Below are 17855 nucleotides of genomic sequence, written 5' to 3' on the forward strand. Positions count from 1 at the left end.
TCTGAAAAAGGTTTATATCTGAGATGTTATTTATGTTTTAATGTTGTTTACTTTTGTAGCATTACATTGCCTCGTTTAAAATCGAAAATTACAAGACACGCACTTTCGAGTGGACTGGTTAATGGAAACAGCTAAACGATAGCTCATATACTTTAATATCACGCACACTTTAGGTCAGAAAAAGGACATGAAGAGCATTAAATTATGTAAATATGATTGTAAATAATACCCATGCAGAAATACTAATGCTACATCACTTTAGCTAATTCTGTTTATTATTGACTGGGAAAACAACATAAATGTACAACGACAGTATATACTCAGAATATACAGGAAGGTATACCCATGTGTTTTTGCCACGAATGAAAGTCTCTCAGTTTCAGCTCAGCATTAACAGATTTTTTTTTTGGTTAATCTAGATATGGGTGCTAGATGGGGTTGTGGAGATGTCCTAGGAGTGGGTGGGTTGACTCAGATGGAGAGCAGTGTTCAGAGAATTGTGAGGTAGAACTAAAGGAGAACAAAAGCTGACAAAAAGATTGAAGAGGAGAAGAAAGTGACGTTATTGTGGGCCTTCCTGGGGAGAGAGAAAGACCGCAAAGTCAAGCAACTGCATACAAACCCCCCACTCCCTGTGAGATGGTTTATTTCCTGGAGCTGTGATGTGTGTGATGTGTGTGTGTGTGCGTGTGCGTGTGTGTGTGTGTGTGTGTGTGTGTCTGTTCTAGAAAACCAGAATGAATGAACGGGAACAATGACACACAATTGGCTTTCATCAGAGTCAGTAACTGTGAGTGAAAAAAGGTGATGCACAACATAGCTTTGACTGACACTATTAAGCAGTTTTGAAACACTCTTGTGGTTTGAGAACATGACAACAGTTCCTATAAACAGTGCAATACTAAAGTTTGTTCAGCCCCGACTTTACCTGCCGCATTCACACTGTGAGCCTAGATATATAAACACACTCTTCTTGTTTACCACGAAGGGATAGAGCAAAGGAAGAGTAAAAGCAGTGCTTGAAGAGACCGAGAACGTAATTAGCGGTTAGGTTTCCCTGAACCAGAGACCTGAATGCCTATCCGATGGCACACACCCCACTTCCTTTTTCACAAGCGTCACGTGTATGGCTAGCAACTCATCTCTAAGCCTGAGAGGCACCTCAAGTCAGAGCAACATGAGACAGACCTGGCTTTTGTGCAGACACCATGAGTGAGAAGAACTGGATCGCCCTCCTCTTTGTCGGGATGGGATGCTGTGCCTTCCCACTGGCACAATCCAGCACGACTGGTGAGTGCTGATTTTACCCGTCTCCTGCCAAGTTTGCTCACCAACTCAAAGCATGCTGTTGAATCATAGTCAAGCAGTGACTTTTGAGCTTTTGATCTATGTACCCATCACTCTAAATCTAACTGGGTGGTTTATGTCTCATGATTCTCCGGTAACTATTTCTTTTTCTTCACCTCCTCTGTGGTTTCGCTCAGACTTATCCTACACGTATTGTGAACTTTTTATTTCAGAAGAGCACGTAGATGCATAAAAGGTTGAGGTAGTTCAGCATTAAAAACAGGTGTAATACAACGTGATTTATGTATATATTAAGTATCATAAATCAGAGGAGTTATGTACTTCTCGAGACATATTTCTCTTTTTTGTATTAGTGGCTGATGTTTTCATAAGCTGTACATGATCTTTAAACTCACGATGAACAATTGCCATGGGCTGTACTGATGTGATGTTAAGTTACAATATTCTGTTTATTTCTGTTATACAGATCATAACTTTCAGAAACTGAAAAATTCAATTATAAATGACTAAAACATATTTATACACAAGCTCAAGCTGTTCAATATAAATCCCTTTTTGTAATCAGTCTGGAATTACCCGCTATCAAAAAACAAACAAACAAGAGAGTTGTATTAACAATAATTAAGTCAGTAGTAAAATAGATTAAAGAGATTATAACCCTTTTGTGAGTAATGCTATAAATGTCTCAGAACAGCATCTTCTACATGCCTATAACAAGTGAATTATAAAAATATTTCTCTACTGTTGCATATTTGAAGAGATCAAATCTAGTGAAACATTAATTTTGAAAACAGATAAAACACCCAGATCAAAATGTTGCAGAAGCATAGCCAATAGGTCAATCTGCTGTAAGGAAATATTCAGGTTTACTATCTATTAAAATACTTTTATATCTTAGATACACTATTTGAATAAAAGGAAACACAGTGCTGAAATACCTGAGGTCTAGATAGTTATTCATTCTGTAAACTGTCAACTTTTGTCACTGCAAAAATAAAACACAGCGGTGTGAAAAAAATGCAAATATCAGCAAATAGCAGCAGAGATGAGCTTGGTTACAAAGTTATCAGTGCCCCAGATCTAGTTTTTTTTTTTTTAACCTGGGCTGTTTTACATGATAGATGTGGTCCATAGCTGATGGCTTTTAGAAATGCTATATAAGCAAGCTACTCTTTTGCCTTTACACAGAAGATGAAATAATCTATTAGCTCCTGACTTCAAGGGTGGCCTCACTGTACCACACTAATGAGGTGTTTCAGAAAGAATAAATTCAGATGACACTATATAATGAACTGCTTATGAAGGGATATAAGCCTGCCGGAGCATTTTGTGAAGACACTATGTGGCATCACTGGAAACATTTAAAAAATCCATTATACTGGCAATTTTTTTCACATGAATGGTAGTCTCTTTGAATGTTGTAATTATTGGATCAAATTGCATGAATATGTACTAATACGTACAACAGATACATTGTAAAACTAGCTGTGTAGGTGCATTTTATGGGATGCATTAATGTGTGCTAAGATGGCCTATATATGCAGTGTTGTAATGTTAAAAATATAGTTAATAATACAGCTTAAACACTTCAATTTCATCTGATAAGATTGTGTTTCAAACATTCTTAAATATTTACATTTAGGTAGATATGTCAAATATTAAATAAACAAATAAATACATAGATTAAACATGGACACAAAAGAACTTGGGAGTGAAAAAGAAAGGAAAGAGAAATAAAAGAAAAGAATGCCTAAAATAAAATAAAGAATGGCATATGTTTAAACAAGACTAGATAGGCTTGCAACGTGTGTTCACATAAAAGATAAAAGGCTGCCAGACTGTACTGAATTCATTTCAGGCAGCTTGTAAGTCCTACCATATTCTTAAAAATTAATGGAATGTCAGTATTTCTTTTGACCCATCGTGAGTAGGTGGGCGGGACAGCAGACTTCCAATTGAATAGAATTACTCACCATGCTAGTGATGACATAAGTGATATTGTTTCAGAGGTATAATTTGCGATGGTAATGTCCTCTCAAAATACATCAAAATTGCAATGGAAGGCTTTGGTGGAGTAGATTTTGTGCAGTTGTGAAAGCAATGTCAAAACTGGAGGACCTCAAAAGTGGATGAGGATTTACAAAACCAGAACATATGACAGGGTGTTGCAGGGGCTTGGTGAAATTGTAAAATTTGTTTTTTAAGTGTACATTCTAGGCAAAAGGAGTTACCATATTGTTCTGTTGTTAAACATTATGCATGCATTTATATCATAACTGTACAACAATTTATTTCATATTTACAATCATTTATATCATCTTTTGATGCTTTAATTAATTAATTGAATTATATTTATATATACTCTGGCTATTTTTGCAGATTACCAAGATTATTTGTTATACAATATTACAACATTAGCTTGTATTTAATAAAACTGTTACTGCTAATAAATGTACATATTTGAGGACTTCACGCTGTGTTGTATATCTGTGTAATTCCTGCTAATCATTAATACAAGCAGTTGTTAACCATCTTTTGACATTACAAGCAAACATAAAACCATAAAGGAGACAAGTATCACGTCTTGACTGAATTTTGCGTCCTCTTTAACATCACACATCTCATTGAAATGCTAAAATACATTTGATAACTTTTTGGTTCCTTTTCAGAACCTGCCACAGTATGACAGCATTAAATATTGATCTGCTAATGGTACTTTTAAGATACTACTAATATAGTCCTAATAAAATGCCGTGATGATACTTTCATATTACATAATAAAATGGATAATTACAGGTGAATCGAACACTGAGTTGAAAGCATACCAGCCGGCACGCCTTACAGCTGCGATTGGAGACTCGGTCACCTTAAACTGTTTCTTCAACTACACTGGAAGCCCACAAGACACGAGAATGGGGAAATTCTACACAAAAGCCAATGGGCCGGGAATGGACGAGGCTGAGAATGTATCATGCAAGCCACTCATCTCAAAAGCAAATCTTTTTGCTTGTGAACTGTCGTCCACCATTACCTTCCTCCGTCCTGAGAATGAGACTGTTTACTACTGTGATGTATGGATTCCAAGGCCACAAGGCACCATTCAGGTGACAGGCAATGGGACAATCATTTCTCTTTACTGTAAGTATTTGACTAGAAGCCATTTTTACTGAATAGAAAGCTAACACTACCATACTGCAACCACAAAGGTTCCATTATTTGTTTATTATTACTCATGCTCTATTCACAGCCATAAATGGACACAGTGTTACCAGTGATGCTAATTTGTTAGCACTAACTGTGTATTGTCCTGCCATAGACAAGGCCACCTCCATATCAATCCAAGTGCCCCTGCCACTAGTGTCAGGAGAGGAGGCGATACTGGTCTGCAGTGTGTCTGGGTTCTACCCTCAGGACCTGTCGGTGCTCTGGTTCCACAGAGGTCAGCAAGTGTCACACAGCAGCATCAGCAATCACATCAGCAGGAGCCACAATGGCACGTTCTCTCTGCGCAGTCAGTACAGGTTCAAAGCCACAGTGGCGGACAACATGGCAGAATGCTGCTGCAAGGTCTCTCACCCAGCCGTGGGATGGGAGAGAGCCACCAGCATCATTCTCGGCGTAAATTGTGAGTCTCGAGTGGGTGACGCTCCAGTTTCGATGCGATGGCATGAATGGCGGATGCTAACCATCTTCCTCCTTTCCCTTCTCCTTCCAGATGCACCCAGCACTGTTAATGTGACTTCTCACTCGCGGCTTGTGATTAATGCCACGTTGCTTCTAGAGGTGGGGTCCCCACTGGACGTGATCTGCTCTGCTGATGGGAACCCCAGTCCTGAGATACACTGGCTGACAGGGAGCAGAAGTGTGTGGAACAGCAGAGAGACTCTCCAGCTCACCGCAGTGCAGAAAGAACACCATGGGGTATACTGGTGTGTGGCAAAGAACCAATATGGGGAGAGGAACACCAGCATCACTCTGGTGGTGTTCCAGAGCGAGGCATCCCTGGGAAATCCTGGTGAGTGAGATGGTATTTAACATAGCAGTTCATCCTGGATGGATCTCTGCTTGCTTCTCAATGATACTAGTACATAAAAGAAAACTAGCAGTGTATGAACAAAGCATTACTGCTATGCTATGACTATCAATATTATGTTGAAACTGTATCTTACTGGATGTTGCCTCAACTTGCCAGTTAAATAGTCCCCTGTTTTGTAGTGAATTCTCTGTTATAGTCTTCCGCCATTCTGTCATCTAGGCAGAAAGACATTTTTTCCCATGTTATGAAAGACATGAGGCAAAAGTGTCCATTAGATTTTTGTAGCAATGTGAATACTTTAGGAAAGAATACAAAGTATTCCTGCACATACTTTAACTATGTACATTTAATAGCTAATGTTTTGCTAAACAGGCCCTCTCCCAAGAACTGCATTGTAAGTTTAAATACAATACCACCAATCAGATAATTTGGATGATTATTACATATTGTTACCACCAATTATGCAATTATTGTCAGTCATTTGCCCATATTTTCAATCAGTTGTCCATATTAGCGCCGGGCCTGCAGAGTACATATAAATGCGTTTGGAATTTAAATGTTCTAAAACTTCCTCAGCATTCCAGAAATCCTTCCTTCCATGTCACTCCAAAACATATCCATATGCTCAGCAGATTCCACCTTTGTGTGGCCCTTTTTTTGTGTAAACCTTTTTAATTGAACCAAAATGTTGTAAACAGCATATTCCTGAGTAATTTGAATTGCAATAGCTCATCGCTGGTTGAGTGGAATGTTTGTCTTGCACAATTGTCTTGCACAGCATTGCCCATTTTAACTCATCATCAGAAATTTAGGAATTCTTTTTGAGCGTGTAATTATCCTCAAAGTGTTTCAGCAAAGGGACTTTAGGTATTATAATTAACGTGGCAATTAAAGTCTATGTTCGTATTTTTTTCTTCAGACCAATTGATTGCTTTAGAATTTATTGTTTCTGTTTGATTATTCCAGACAGACTGAGAGATGATGCCGATCACATCAGTTCTGATGTTGCAATAGGGGTACCCGTTACAGATTTGGAAATGTACAGCTGTAGTTTTTTGCCCACTGCTATGTCTATATATGTAAAGGGATAGAGGTCAATCTCGTTTTGTTCCATGTGGTTTAAATGGAGTTGATGTGCGTGTATACTGATACAAGTAACGCTTTCCATTTTACAAAACCAGTGTTATTTCCTTTATGTTGTATATTGAATAAATGTTGCTATTCTATGCACTCAAATGCCTTTTCCCCATCGTGCTCACTGAAGTAGATATTTGCATATGCCTGGCTTGATGTGTCAAATGAAACCTTCTTACATTGTCCAGTTGGTATCTGTTGTTTATTAAACGAGTTCAGTCTGGATATATTGATTTTAGCAGGATGTGTCTCCATCTATGTGTCTCCATCTGGCTCTATCTGGCTGTATTCAATCTCTGGCCCAGTTGTGAATGTAAGATATAAAACATGATAGCCTTTGATGTTGTTATGTTACCAGAAATGATATGGAGATGCAGAGAGATAATGGTTTGAATAAAGGCAGCTGCTGTGGGACGAGACCGTGTTATTGACAACTAGCCACTGCTGAATGTTTACATAGGCCAATGCATGACTTAATTCAGGGTACACTTAATATGTCTCAGTAGACATAAGGGTTTTAGTAAATAGGGTGCAAGAAGTGGTTGGTTACCATGTATGTTTGTATCCTTGATAAGTAGTTTTATGTTTTTATTGGATTCTGTTCTATCTACCATAAACTGGCTTACTACCATGGTCATCACTGTAATGAATTAAGGAGGACATGAATAAAATGTCAGAACTAAATACACTGCCTGGCCAAAAAAAAAAAAAAAAAGCCGCATACTCTAATATTTTGTTGGACCGCCTTTAGCTTTGATTATCGCTCACATTCGCCATGGCATTGTTTCGACAACCTTATGCAACGTCACAACATTTATTTCCAGAATTGCATTAAATTTTGGCCGAGATCTTGTATTGACGATGGGAGAGTCGAACCACTCCGTAAAGTCTTCTCCAGCACATCCCAAAGACTTTCAATGGAGTTAAGGTCAGGACTCTGTGGTGGCCAATTCATGTGCGAAAATGATTCCTCATGCTCCCTGAACCACTCTTTCACAACTTGAGCCGATGAATCCTGGCCCATGCCATCAGGGAAGAAAAAAAACCATTTATGGGATAACCTGGTCATTCAGTACATTCAGGTACTCAGCCGACCTTACGTTATTGCCACAAAATGTTGCTGAGCCTGGACCTCACCAATTGAATCAACCCCAGATCGTTTAAATCCAAACGGTGATTTTTTTTTTGGGCCACGCAGTATAATTTTCAATAAATATCTGTTTTGCTGTTTCTCCAGGGTTGATTGCACTTTGTGGCCTGGCTGTTGTTTCGATCCTCTCGGTTCTCGTAACCATTGGCTGTGTTCTCAAAAAGAGTAAGAACAGAAGCAGTGCCGAAGCCCTCACAGGTACAGCCAACCCGTTTTAAGGCTCACAGTAGTGCATCGCTAGCTTTTTCAGTTTATTGGAACTGATTAGTGATGATTCACATCATTCAGATGATTCAGATTTCTAGGTTAAGCGTTGTACAGTAAATGAGAAATCAAAGTACGCTGGTGTTGCTACCAGCAGGGGTTTTGTATCAACCATTTTTTTTACTTTTGGATGTCAATGTCTTATGGTTTTTTCTCTCGATTCTCTTTAGCTCTCTACCTCTTTTTCGTACACACACACACATGAATATGTGATAATATTTATTTGTGTGTGATAATATTTATTTATTAATATATATAATATAATATAAATATTTATGTTATAATAATAATAAATATAAAATATAAAATAATAAAAAATAAATAGATAGATTTATTATAGATCTCCCTTCAAAAAAAAAAAAAAAAAAAAGACAAGCCCCAGGCAAACTTGACTTAGCCCCGGATCTTTTCAATGGCTAGAAACGCCCCTGAACAGGACATTTGTGTTTTGACAGCGAAACGTGCTTATTTATGGGTTCAGCGAGCTGTATCCCGACTGGGCTACACTGGCTAAAATAGCCTGTGATCTGACCGTGTCAAACGTGCCAACAGAGAGGGGCTTCTCTCCGCAGAATCGAATTAAGACGACGCTGCGATGTCGTCTGGTGTAGGAAAGAGTGACGCGGCTTATGCGCATTGCAACCTGCAAAGACATGCTATCTCAAAATAACGACATATTATTCTCCAAATAATGAGATACTATCTGTAAATAACGAGATGATATCTCTAAATTAAGAGTGGTGATCTGTTTTTTTTTTTCTTTTAAGTGGCGGAAACGGGCTTTGTAGGTTACAGTTGTTTCGTAATAGCTTACATTTATTGAGGTTTTGCTCAATCGTTACTGTTCATTAAATAGTGAAACTGATTTGAGGTCGTTGTCATTCTTTCATCAACCTCGGTGTACATTATATTTGCGTTTGTACCATAGACTGTTGTTGACACGTGACCGCTAAGTTTCAGATTTGTCGGTAAAATAAATTCTTTCCGGACACCGGACCGGCAAGAAAAAACCATAGCGGAAACTCTGATATATATTCGTTATTATATACAGTATATATTAATAAAAGAAGAAAGGTTCCAATGCACTCACATGGATTAAGAAGTCTATTTTTTTAGTTCTTTGAACATCAAAAAAATAATATTAAAGATTTATAGACTGATCTTGGTTTATTGGTGAGTGGTTTTGTACACCGAAATAGATAATGGCGTTGTCTGGTTATGCCGTAGTGTGTCCAAAAATTAAAATTTCAAATGCTACTCCCTCTGTGCGTACCTACCGTCTTCTTTTGTCAATGGAATGAGCAATAGGTCACATCACTGTTTGTGATATGTGCAGCTTGCTGGGCCTGCAGACCTAGTGGAGAAACATTTCTGAACATTTTTGGATTATTACATGGCAATTTTTTTATTACAACAATCTTGATTTGATTATCATTTTTCAGACCCTGTTATGTCCCTTTCTGAGATTTTTTTTTTTTAATGAGCATGGCACAATTGCACTAGTGTTGGTTTTCACTTTGCATCATCTCATTTCATCCATATAAGTGTTATGCATGTTGAACCAACTCAAGTTTTAAGTGAATTCACATTCTTACACTGACTGTGTGCATGCATAGCCATGGTGTCCCAGTTGTTTGTGAACATTTCAAAGGGTCTGTAATATCACTCACAATACTCACTGTCTACAAGGTGGAGAGAGCAAGTAAGTAGTTTGGGTCTTTCTATGTATATTCACCGGCTGTAGCATCTGAGAATGTACTAAATGCATTAAATAGGTTACATCTCTACATCTCTCTGCTGCATCTCAACAACTCTCTTTTGTATGTTTCACAGGTGTCAGTCAACACAGGTGAGCTTGGATGCTTGATTCTTTCTTGATGTGAAGTTGCATACACATGCTGTTACTTATCGCTGTACATTTCCTCTGTGATGTGAATGACCATGGCATGCATTCATCTTCATCAAAGTTATAAATATATGCAGTACAGAGACCTGTTCTGTGATATCATTCTGCTGTGACATTTTTGTGTGCCGGTGCAGGAGCGTCTGCTAACCCTTCATGTCAGCCGATGTTCTGAAAGTGTATATATTTCATGGTGTTCAGTGGGAAGTCTGTGTGGGTATGAAGCCCTTGAAAGTGTGAATTACAGCACGCACATCAAAAGCACTGCCAACCTTACCACCATCATGTGAGATTTGCCCTGGTTACTGGCAGAGTACATGTAAAGTACACTTCAAAAACAAAGAGGTTAACACAAATAATAAGGGTGGAGATTGAATTCAGAGATTAGAATATCATCACATCACTGTTTTGGCCAAACGTCAGATGCAATTTGACTAATGTACCACTTTGCACACTACTTGTGTCATGATCAACACCTGTTTTACAGTTTGCGTGCATGTTTGATTGTGTTTGTGAGGGCGTGCATATTAGTTTTGGTACAGTATAAGAGGGTGTTGCTGAGCTAGTGCAGCACTGACTGCTGACCGCAGTGCACGAATGTGATCTGTTACTGAGCCAGAAGCAGGTAGTTTCAGTGTTTATCTGTACATTATATCTTTCAGTGCAAGTCTTTTTCTTTTCCTCAGCACATTTTCTCATGAGGGACTGGCTGCATCTCCAGGTATCAGTAAAATGTCTGCTTCTACATATCTAGTATGACATTTACATCCATTTTACCACTTCCCTATATGTGATTGAAGCACGTATTTATAGGCTATGTTTTACAATATTTTTATTATGTACATAAAATATTCTAGCATGTCAGTATTTAGTATGCTACAGCATGCATCTTAATATGTTTCCTCTTTTAACACCAGATGAAATCTATTCTGTTCTAAACATCAGCACTAAAAGGTCAAAGCAACAGAATCCAGGTCAGTCTGTCTGCAAAGAAAAAAAACAGCCATGGAGCTTTATACTGTATGCACATCCGTAGGAGCAGGTGTATAAAATGTCTACTTCTCTTTTTAGCTCCCCAGAATGTTGACACATCACAGCTCGTCTATGCAGAAATCATGTTCCCTTTTGCATCTAGGAAGAAGAATGTGATGGTAATTTTTTTTTTTTTTTATTTTATTTTGTCAATGAGGTTGGGGAATGAGGTCATGGTTTCAATGATTGCATTGTATTTTGAAAAAAAAAAAGAAAAAAAACACTCATGGTACACTTTGGTGAAAAGTCTGTATCTGAAATGATCTTTAACAAAATGAAAACAGTTTAAGCTTGACAGCAATGGCAATATTTACTGCTGTAGAAACTAAGTACAGTGCCCTCTGCTTTTAAGAACAGCTGGTATAGGAACTGATGCATGGAGTGATCAAAAAAAACCAGAGTCATATCTGTACTAACACTGTTTAAAAACTTAAACTAATGAGAATCAATGTTGGCTCATTCACTACACCTAACATGCTACACAAGGGAGTGTGATGACACATTATGTACCATAAAAATCTATTCAAATTTGAATCCTGTATATTACCTTGCACTATTTACCAAAGCACCAAGCATATAAAATATTTTGACTAAATGCCAGGCGATATGAGAGCAGCAAGATTTTCTCTACAGATGAAAAACATGATAGCTTCAAGGTCAATGAAGGAAAAGCAGCTGAAAATTAGAAAGTCAAAACCTGGACTGTCTAAGATGATTTGAAGAGCTAATGAGGTGTCACATCATGATTAACAAATGCAAAGGGAGTACCAGTAATCATGGAGACACTCAAAAGGCAGATTCAGTGACTGAGCTCCCTGCTCTTTTTTTAATCCATGCAGGCAGTTGATGACTCTTCGTGTGACAGCACAGTCATTTATGATCAAGTAAACACAAGAAGCTCTGCCAGGAGGAACAGCCAGCAGAAGTCATTGCGAAGTGGCTGTGACCTGGACATGGTGCAGGAACAAATGCACTGAGGCCTGCCGGTTACTTATGAAGCCCTTTCCTTGTATTGCTGTCACCACAGACCAATGGGACCAGAGGAGCCTCAACATATGAACTACATCTTCCTGACTCCCTGTCTGTACTCCTGTCATTGGCTAACCTTGCTTTGCTCCATCTCATCTCATCTAAGTGTATAAGGGCAGGAAGTGAGCAGTTAAAAGGAAAAGACCTCTCCCAGTAACACCAGGAAAAGATATCCCTTTTTGGATTGCTGAGTGATAAAAACTATCACTACATACGAGAAAACTGTCCTTTTTGTACAATAGTCATTTCAAGGTTTTGGGTGCTTAAACAGCATATAAATTGCTGAGAGTTCACTTGGGCCTCCACAATGTGGAAGACTATTTGAAGTTTTTCATGACTTTTGCTCATCTCATCATACCCTGGATGTATGAAATAAAGTGGGTTATTCATTATTTCATAAAAAATAGATTTCAAAGGATTCATTGTAGTTACCGTTACTCTTTTGTTGATTTCAAGAGATAGAGAGTTCCCAGTGCATCTGAAACTGCATGTGGAACCTCTTACTTTCTTGCTGTGCTTTCGATCATCTAAAAGCTATTTGCCCAAGCTTTCAGTCTCTGCTGAATGTAGGCTGTACACGTTTTGGACAGCCATTTGTTGATTTTATCTCTAGTGCTGTGTAGATGTATGCTACAATGCATATATTTCCATTACATAAATTGACCCAAATAATATGCACCCTATTATTTCAAAAGTCAAATAAATAATTAAAAAGAACTACAACCCAGTGACAATGTGTAGGATCCTACAACAGTGGACCAAATTGGCTGAGGATAAGGGTGGGTAGGTCAGTAATGGTTTCCAAGTCATTACATTAAATTCATTTACATTACATTTACATACACAATCTTACAGTGTCACTGCTTGCAGGCATACTTTGATTCCTATAAGATGCCTATAAGGTACTTGGATGATGTGGAGTCTATCAGTGGAGCCTATCCTCCAGTGAGTTCCTACTCTACTCTAGCACTTTGCACCTTATAGTGTAAAAATAGCCATTGGCTGCATTCAGGTGTATAGGAGGACTTCAGCACTCAATTCAGCATTCCTGCATAACGGAAATTAACTATGAACAAGAACTTCAGCTCATTATATTAATATATAAAATCAAATCTTAGCTGCCCTGTTAAAAAAAATATCAGAATCTTGTAGATTTGTCCCTTCAATTACTTGATACAGGAAACAGTACCCTCTAGTGGCATTGTCTCTAAGCAATGAAAGCACTTGAAATGAAATGAAATGAAATGAAAGCATATTCCATCCTGTTAATTGAATTTTGTCTTATTGACTTAATGATATGATTGGACACAGGTTAGTATGACCAAAAGCATCAAAAATCTAGGCTGGGTTCTCCAGTCTCCCCAGAGAGGAATACATTTGCCTGGGTCCCCAGAAATAGTCAAATGTGATTTTGCCCAGACAAGATAAAACTGATCATTAATTACATTTCAATAATCTTCAGTATGAAATAGACTATGGGGATGACATGATAAACAGGGGTATATGCAAACTTCAAATGCTTTCTGTTTTTGTACATATGTAATAGATTTCCTTAACATATTCCACTGTCTGCTTGAAAGGATGTTAAAATAACAGTGTTTGACTCACTTATAGATTTAAACACACGAGAAACAGAAATTGGAGCATTCACAAGCAGAGACATACTTCAAGGGCCAGAGATCTTGCTTGACACATACTGGTTTGAGTTAAAGAGGTTAATGTTTTTATAGAAAGCCTTTAATGATCACACTTAAAATAAATGAGCTGGTAATTTGGCTCAGATAGCTCTTTACAGTGATGTAGTTTGGGAAACTCGTTATTCTCCAGTCAGTGACTCCAGAATCAACAGAGGGAGACAGCTGTTGGTTGTCATTCCACCCCTCATGTTCTGTGGGTAACATTTTTGAAATAAAGTTTTTTTTGCATTTAACAGCCTTGGCAAACAGCAGGTAAACACCTCACTTGCTCATATCCTCCCACTAATGAACAGAAGACAACCTCTTTAGCACCAAGACAAGAAGGAATTTCTGTGCCTTACATCTTGCCAAAAGCTCATAAACTAAGGAAAACACCCAAACATCCAAGGTCCAGCTTTGAAATGTAGATACTGTTCTGCAACATTTGCAACAGAGAGTGCCACAAAAGAGACATAGAGCAAGAAAACATTTTATCATGTTTTTCAGCTATGTGGAAGAAATACTGTGTTCTGCTTGGCAATGTAACTCATATATTGTTGATTGTTATTGACATTATTATGTCCAATATCAAGTCTTTATCGAATGTGAGACCCAATGGTGAGAAATTTTATAGCATTATTGTGATTTCACTTCAACTTAATAAACACCTGTTTTATTCTTAAGGTACACATTGTTCAATTAGTTGTTTAGAGTATAATAAGAATGTGGTGCAAGGAAGCAGGAGAATAGATAAAACAAGGTCAGAAATGAAGAGAACTAGAATTGCCTTCTAATGACACTTTGATGATGTATTTTCATAATAATTATTTTTACCTCTCCTTTTAAGAGCAAAAAGTACGCTTTTCTGTTATATTTTTCTGAAATTTAATGGAAGTCCAACCCTAATACAAATTTAGTAAAGCATGATGGGAAACAGCCATTTGACTATAGCAAAGGGCTGAAAAATTTGAGAAGTATGTACTGCACTTTTGATGTTTGGCCTAATGGATTGGAGAGACACAGTGTTCTTTTATTATCATAATTCTTTATTCATGTGATTCTACTAAAATAGTCCGGCACATTGCATTTTTATAGCTGAACAGTGAAATAACTGGAGTCATTTAGGGAAGATCTATTAAAAATGCTTTACATGCTTGGGATGAAACATTTACTTTAGCAATTGAAACAACATCTGAAGCACAGTTATTCCATAATAGTGCTCTTACACATTGATGCCATGCCATTGAACTGTCACATAGAAAAAGCTCATGTGTGATGGGAGGTGTATACATCTATCATTATTGTAAATGAGTCTCTGTGCTCCCACCACTGTTGGAATGTTGTATGACTGATAAATGTATCTCTTTGTAGCAATAAAGAAATTCTCTTGGGGAATGGAAGCCTGTTTGTTTCAGTCGCATGTCTGCCACACTGACTACACAGAAAGCGGAATATTAGGGAATGTATTTAATCTTCATTTTGCAGAGGAGGGAAAATGTTTTATGACTGAAAAGGGTGAAAGGTCAGGATAGATGCTGATGATGGAACATTATAGGTTCTACAGGTCAGTGACCATGGGCACACTATTAGGCAAGTGTGTAGAGAAGCTGCAGGAGTGAACAGGACAATGGTACAGTATGTTAGCCCTCAGTCATTGTTTCACACTCATAAGCTTCAGGATATAATGCTCTGAGTGGTTGATGAAAATTTTCAGATTCACCAGATGCTACCAAAATGGTCTAACTGGGCTTTATTTCCCCCTACTGGCAGTCCCCTGTAGTAGGTAGTCATCTAAAAAGGAGTCAGGTTCATGTGAATGAAATTGGTGACATTTCAATTGCTCTGCATATTTATCCCAACATGTTCACATATGAAATGGATGGAAACACACCACAAGTCAGATCAATATAATTCCAGTAGCTGTAAAATTTACTTTACTTTACAGTATATTCAAATAACACTAAATTGACATAAGCATTCCCCAAAACATAGTACATTTAAATGGCTTACACACATTAACTCCTGTGCATTGTAATAGTTCAGATTTTGTATGTGCACTGCCTATAATAGCAGTGTGCCAAAGATGGTGCCCTTCACCTCTAGTGCTATGATGCTACTATCCACCTGAGAATCAACTCATAAAATGCGTTCTGACTCACTTACTACATTCTTCTGTCTCCTCTGACATCTTCCCTTTCGAGAAGTATTTAATTAGTCTGCTCTTACTGTGTTCCAATCATTTTGTGACAAATGTGTTATTTTCTAAACACAATACTGTTTTTTTTAATACAACAATACTGCAATAACTAGGTAAATAAAATTGACAGAATTGAAAAAAAATAACTAGCCCATTAATATCACAAAATGATACTGTGATTATTTTGATTGGAAGATGGTTCATTAATGATGAATGATAGTATTTATTGCTAAAGTGTAGAAGCTGTTAACATCTCAGTTTGCTGTACCATCATTTTTAATGATGGCTGTTTGCAGTTGACAAACAGCCAAACAAACAAATTAAGCGTGGGGAAAGCACAGACAAAGGAAGGAACCAGGATATTGCTAATAAGCTAAAATATGTTCTCTGAAATGTCCCTTGAAGAGAATGAATATGTTGCTTTGTCCCCCACAGGGCAGTGTAGGAATGAAAAGTAGAACATTAGTAGAACATATAGATTAAAACTAAAGGAAACGTTTGCTGATACCTGGACTAAGCAATGTAAGTTGCAAGACACAACTGAAAAAAAAAACACTTTCACATTCCAAAGACTTAAGAAGCTTAAAAAGTATGAATCACATGTTGTGGACAGATGTAATTTTAGATTTTTTGCTGACACTGGCAAATAGATTTAATGACAGTCCTTCATGTTAATCCATCAACTGCAAATAGACTCCTGTCTAGAGTCCTCACACACCCCCATTGCAACACCCACTCCATGAGACTCTCTATACAGTAGGCTTTGTTCTTCCAGACTTGCTTTGGAACAAAACATTGCAAGCTCTGCCATGAGCGACAATGGATTTAATCAAGAGGAACATTTGATTGCAACTGGATACAGATTTCAAATAGGGAATGATATCTGTTGGTGAGGACTGATCGCATTTTCTAGTCCCTACGCGAGCCAAGGATAAAGGGTGTCGGAGATCAATGCTTGTTTTGAGAGCAGAAAAAAAACATCAACAATTGCAACAGCAATAGCAGATTCCATAGGAAGGATATTGAAGAATGGGCATTACCATGCACTGAAAACGATTGAAAAATATGGGGCGCCAAATGTAACAGACCTTTTTTTCGTGGACAGAATGCCTTCTGTGCTACGAAACGCATACATTCATTACGAAACCATATAACACCGTAACGCCTTTTGTCCACGAAAAACACAAAGGCGTTAGCATTGTGTCCACGAAATATTGAAGAGAGCACGTATTTACGTGCACAGAAAACAAAACGGATAATTCCTTTCGTGCACTGAATTGACCGTTGTGCTTTTCATTTTGTGGACAAAAGGCGGAATGCACTTCGCACTATGTGGACAAAAGAAACATATTTGTAGACAAAAGTAATTCTGTCCACGTAACAGATGTCCTAGGCCAGCATTTATGCTTTTGTGGCACGAAATGCAGAATGCGCTATACTATCATCATTCATGAACTTTCGTAGACCAGTGTTTTGCTTCCTTCCGTCAGTTACAGAAGACATTCCGTCCACGAAAGCAAAGGCTGCTGGAACTTTCATAGACATCAATGTTTTGCTTTCGCAGACAGAATGCCTTCTGTGCTACAAAACGGATAAATTCATTACGAAACCATGTAACACTGTAACGCGTGAAACCACGAAAAACACAAACGCGTTAGCATTGTGTCCACGAAATACTGATGTATACGAAAGTTCAAGCAGCCTTTGCTTTTGTGGACGGAATGCCTTCTGTAACTGCGGAGTCACGAAATATATTGTATATAGTGAATCCCTTTCGTGCACATCATACTTTCAGTAATATAACAAAATAGTTAAGTGGACAAAATGAACATTCGATGGAACGGAATGTATAGCGCATTCTGCATTTCGTGCCCCAAAAGCATAAATGCTGGCCTGGGACATCTGTTACGTGGACAGAATTACTTTCGCGGCATTTTGTCCGCGAAAGCAAAACATTGATGTCTATGAAAGTTCCAGCAGCCTTTGCTTTCGTGGACGGAATGTCTTCTGTAACTGACGGAAGGCATTCCGTCCACGAAAGCAAAACACTGGTCTACGAAAGTTCATGAATGATGATAGTATAGCGCATTCTGCATTTCGTGCCACAAAAGCATGAATGCTGGCCT

General features: G+C 38.0%; 1 protein-coding gene across 4 annotated transcripts; it reads left to right on the top strand.

Annotated features, from left to right (window-relative positions):
- Positions 1-1176: 1176 nt before the first annotated feature.
- Positions 1177-12974, top strand: LOC118773979 (neuronal growth regulator 1-like). Of its 4 annotated transcripts, XM_036523059.1 has the most exons (10): positions 1177-1290; positions 4105-4446; positions 4625-4933; positions 5024-5323; positions 7716-7826; positions 9726-9741; positions 10482-10516; positions 10713-10769; positions 10867-10946; positions 11667-12974. In XM_036523059.1, the coding sequence occupies exons 1-10, from the start codon at positions 1209-1211 to the stop codon at positions 11802-11804; spliced, it is 1470 nt and encodes a 489-aa protein (XP_036378952.1). In that variant the 5' UTR covers positions 1177-1208; the 3' UTR covers positions 11805-12974. The 4 variants fall into 4 exon arrangements, with proteins under 4 accessions (XP_036378952.1, XP_036378951.1, XP_036378954.1 ...); XM_036523058.1 differs by having other exon boundaries at positions 4625-5323; XM_036523061.1 differs by having other exon boundaries at positions 4625-5323; positions 10741-10769; positions 11667-11742.
- Positions 12975-17855: the final 4881 nt, after the last annotated feature.

The sequence above is a fragment of the Megalops cyprinoides genome, chromosome 3 (genome assembly GCF_013368585.1).
Source record: "Megalops cyprinoides isolate fMegCyp1 chromosome 3, fMegCyp1.pri, whole genome shotgun sequence".
NCBI lineage: Eukaryota > Metazoa > Chordata > Actinopteri > Elopiformes > Megalopidae > Megalops > Megalops cyprinoides.

Coding starts and splice junctions, on each gene's coding strand:
- LOC118773979 (XM_036523058.1), top strand. CDS start 1,209: ATGAGTGAGAAGAACTGGATCGCCCTCCTCTTTGTCGGGATGGGATGC. Junction 5,324..7,715: donor GGCATCCCTGGGAAATCCTG/GTGAGTGAGATG, acceptor CTGTTTCTCCAG/GGTTGATTGCACTTTGTGGC. Junction 10,517..10,712: donor GGGACTGGCTGCATCTCCAG/GTATCAGTAAAA, acceptor TTTTAACACCAG/ATGAAATCTATTCTGTTCTA.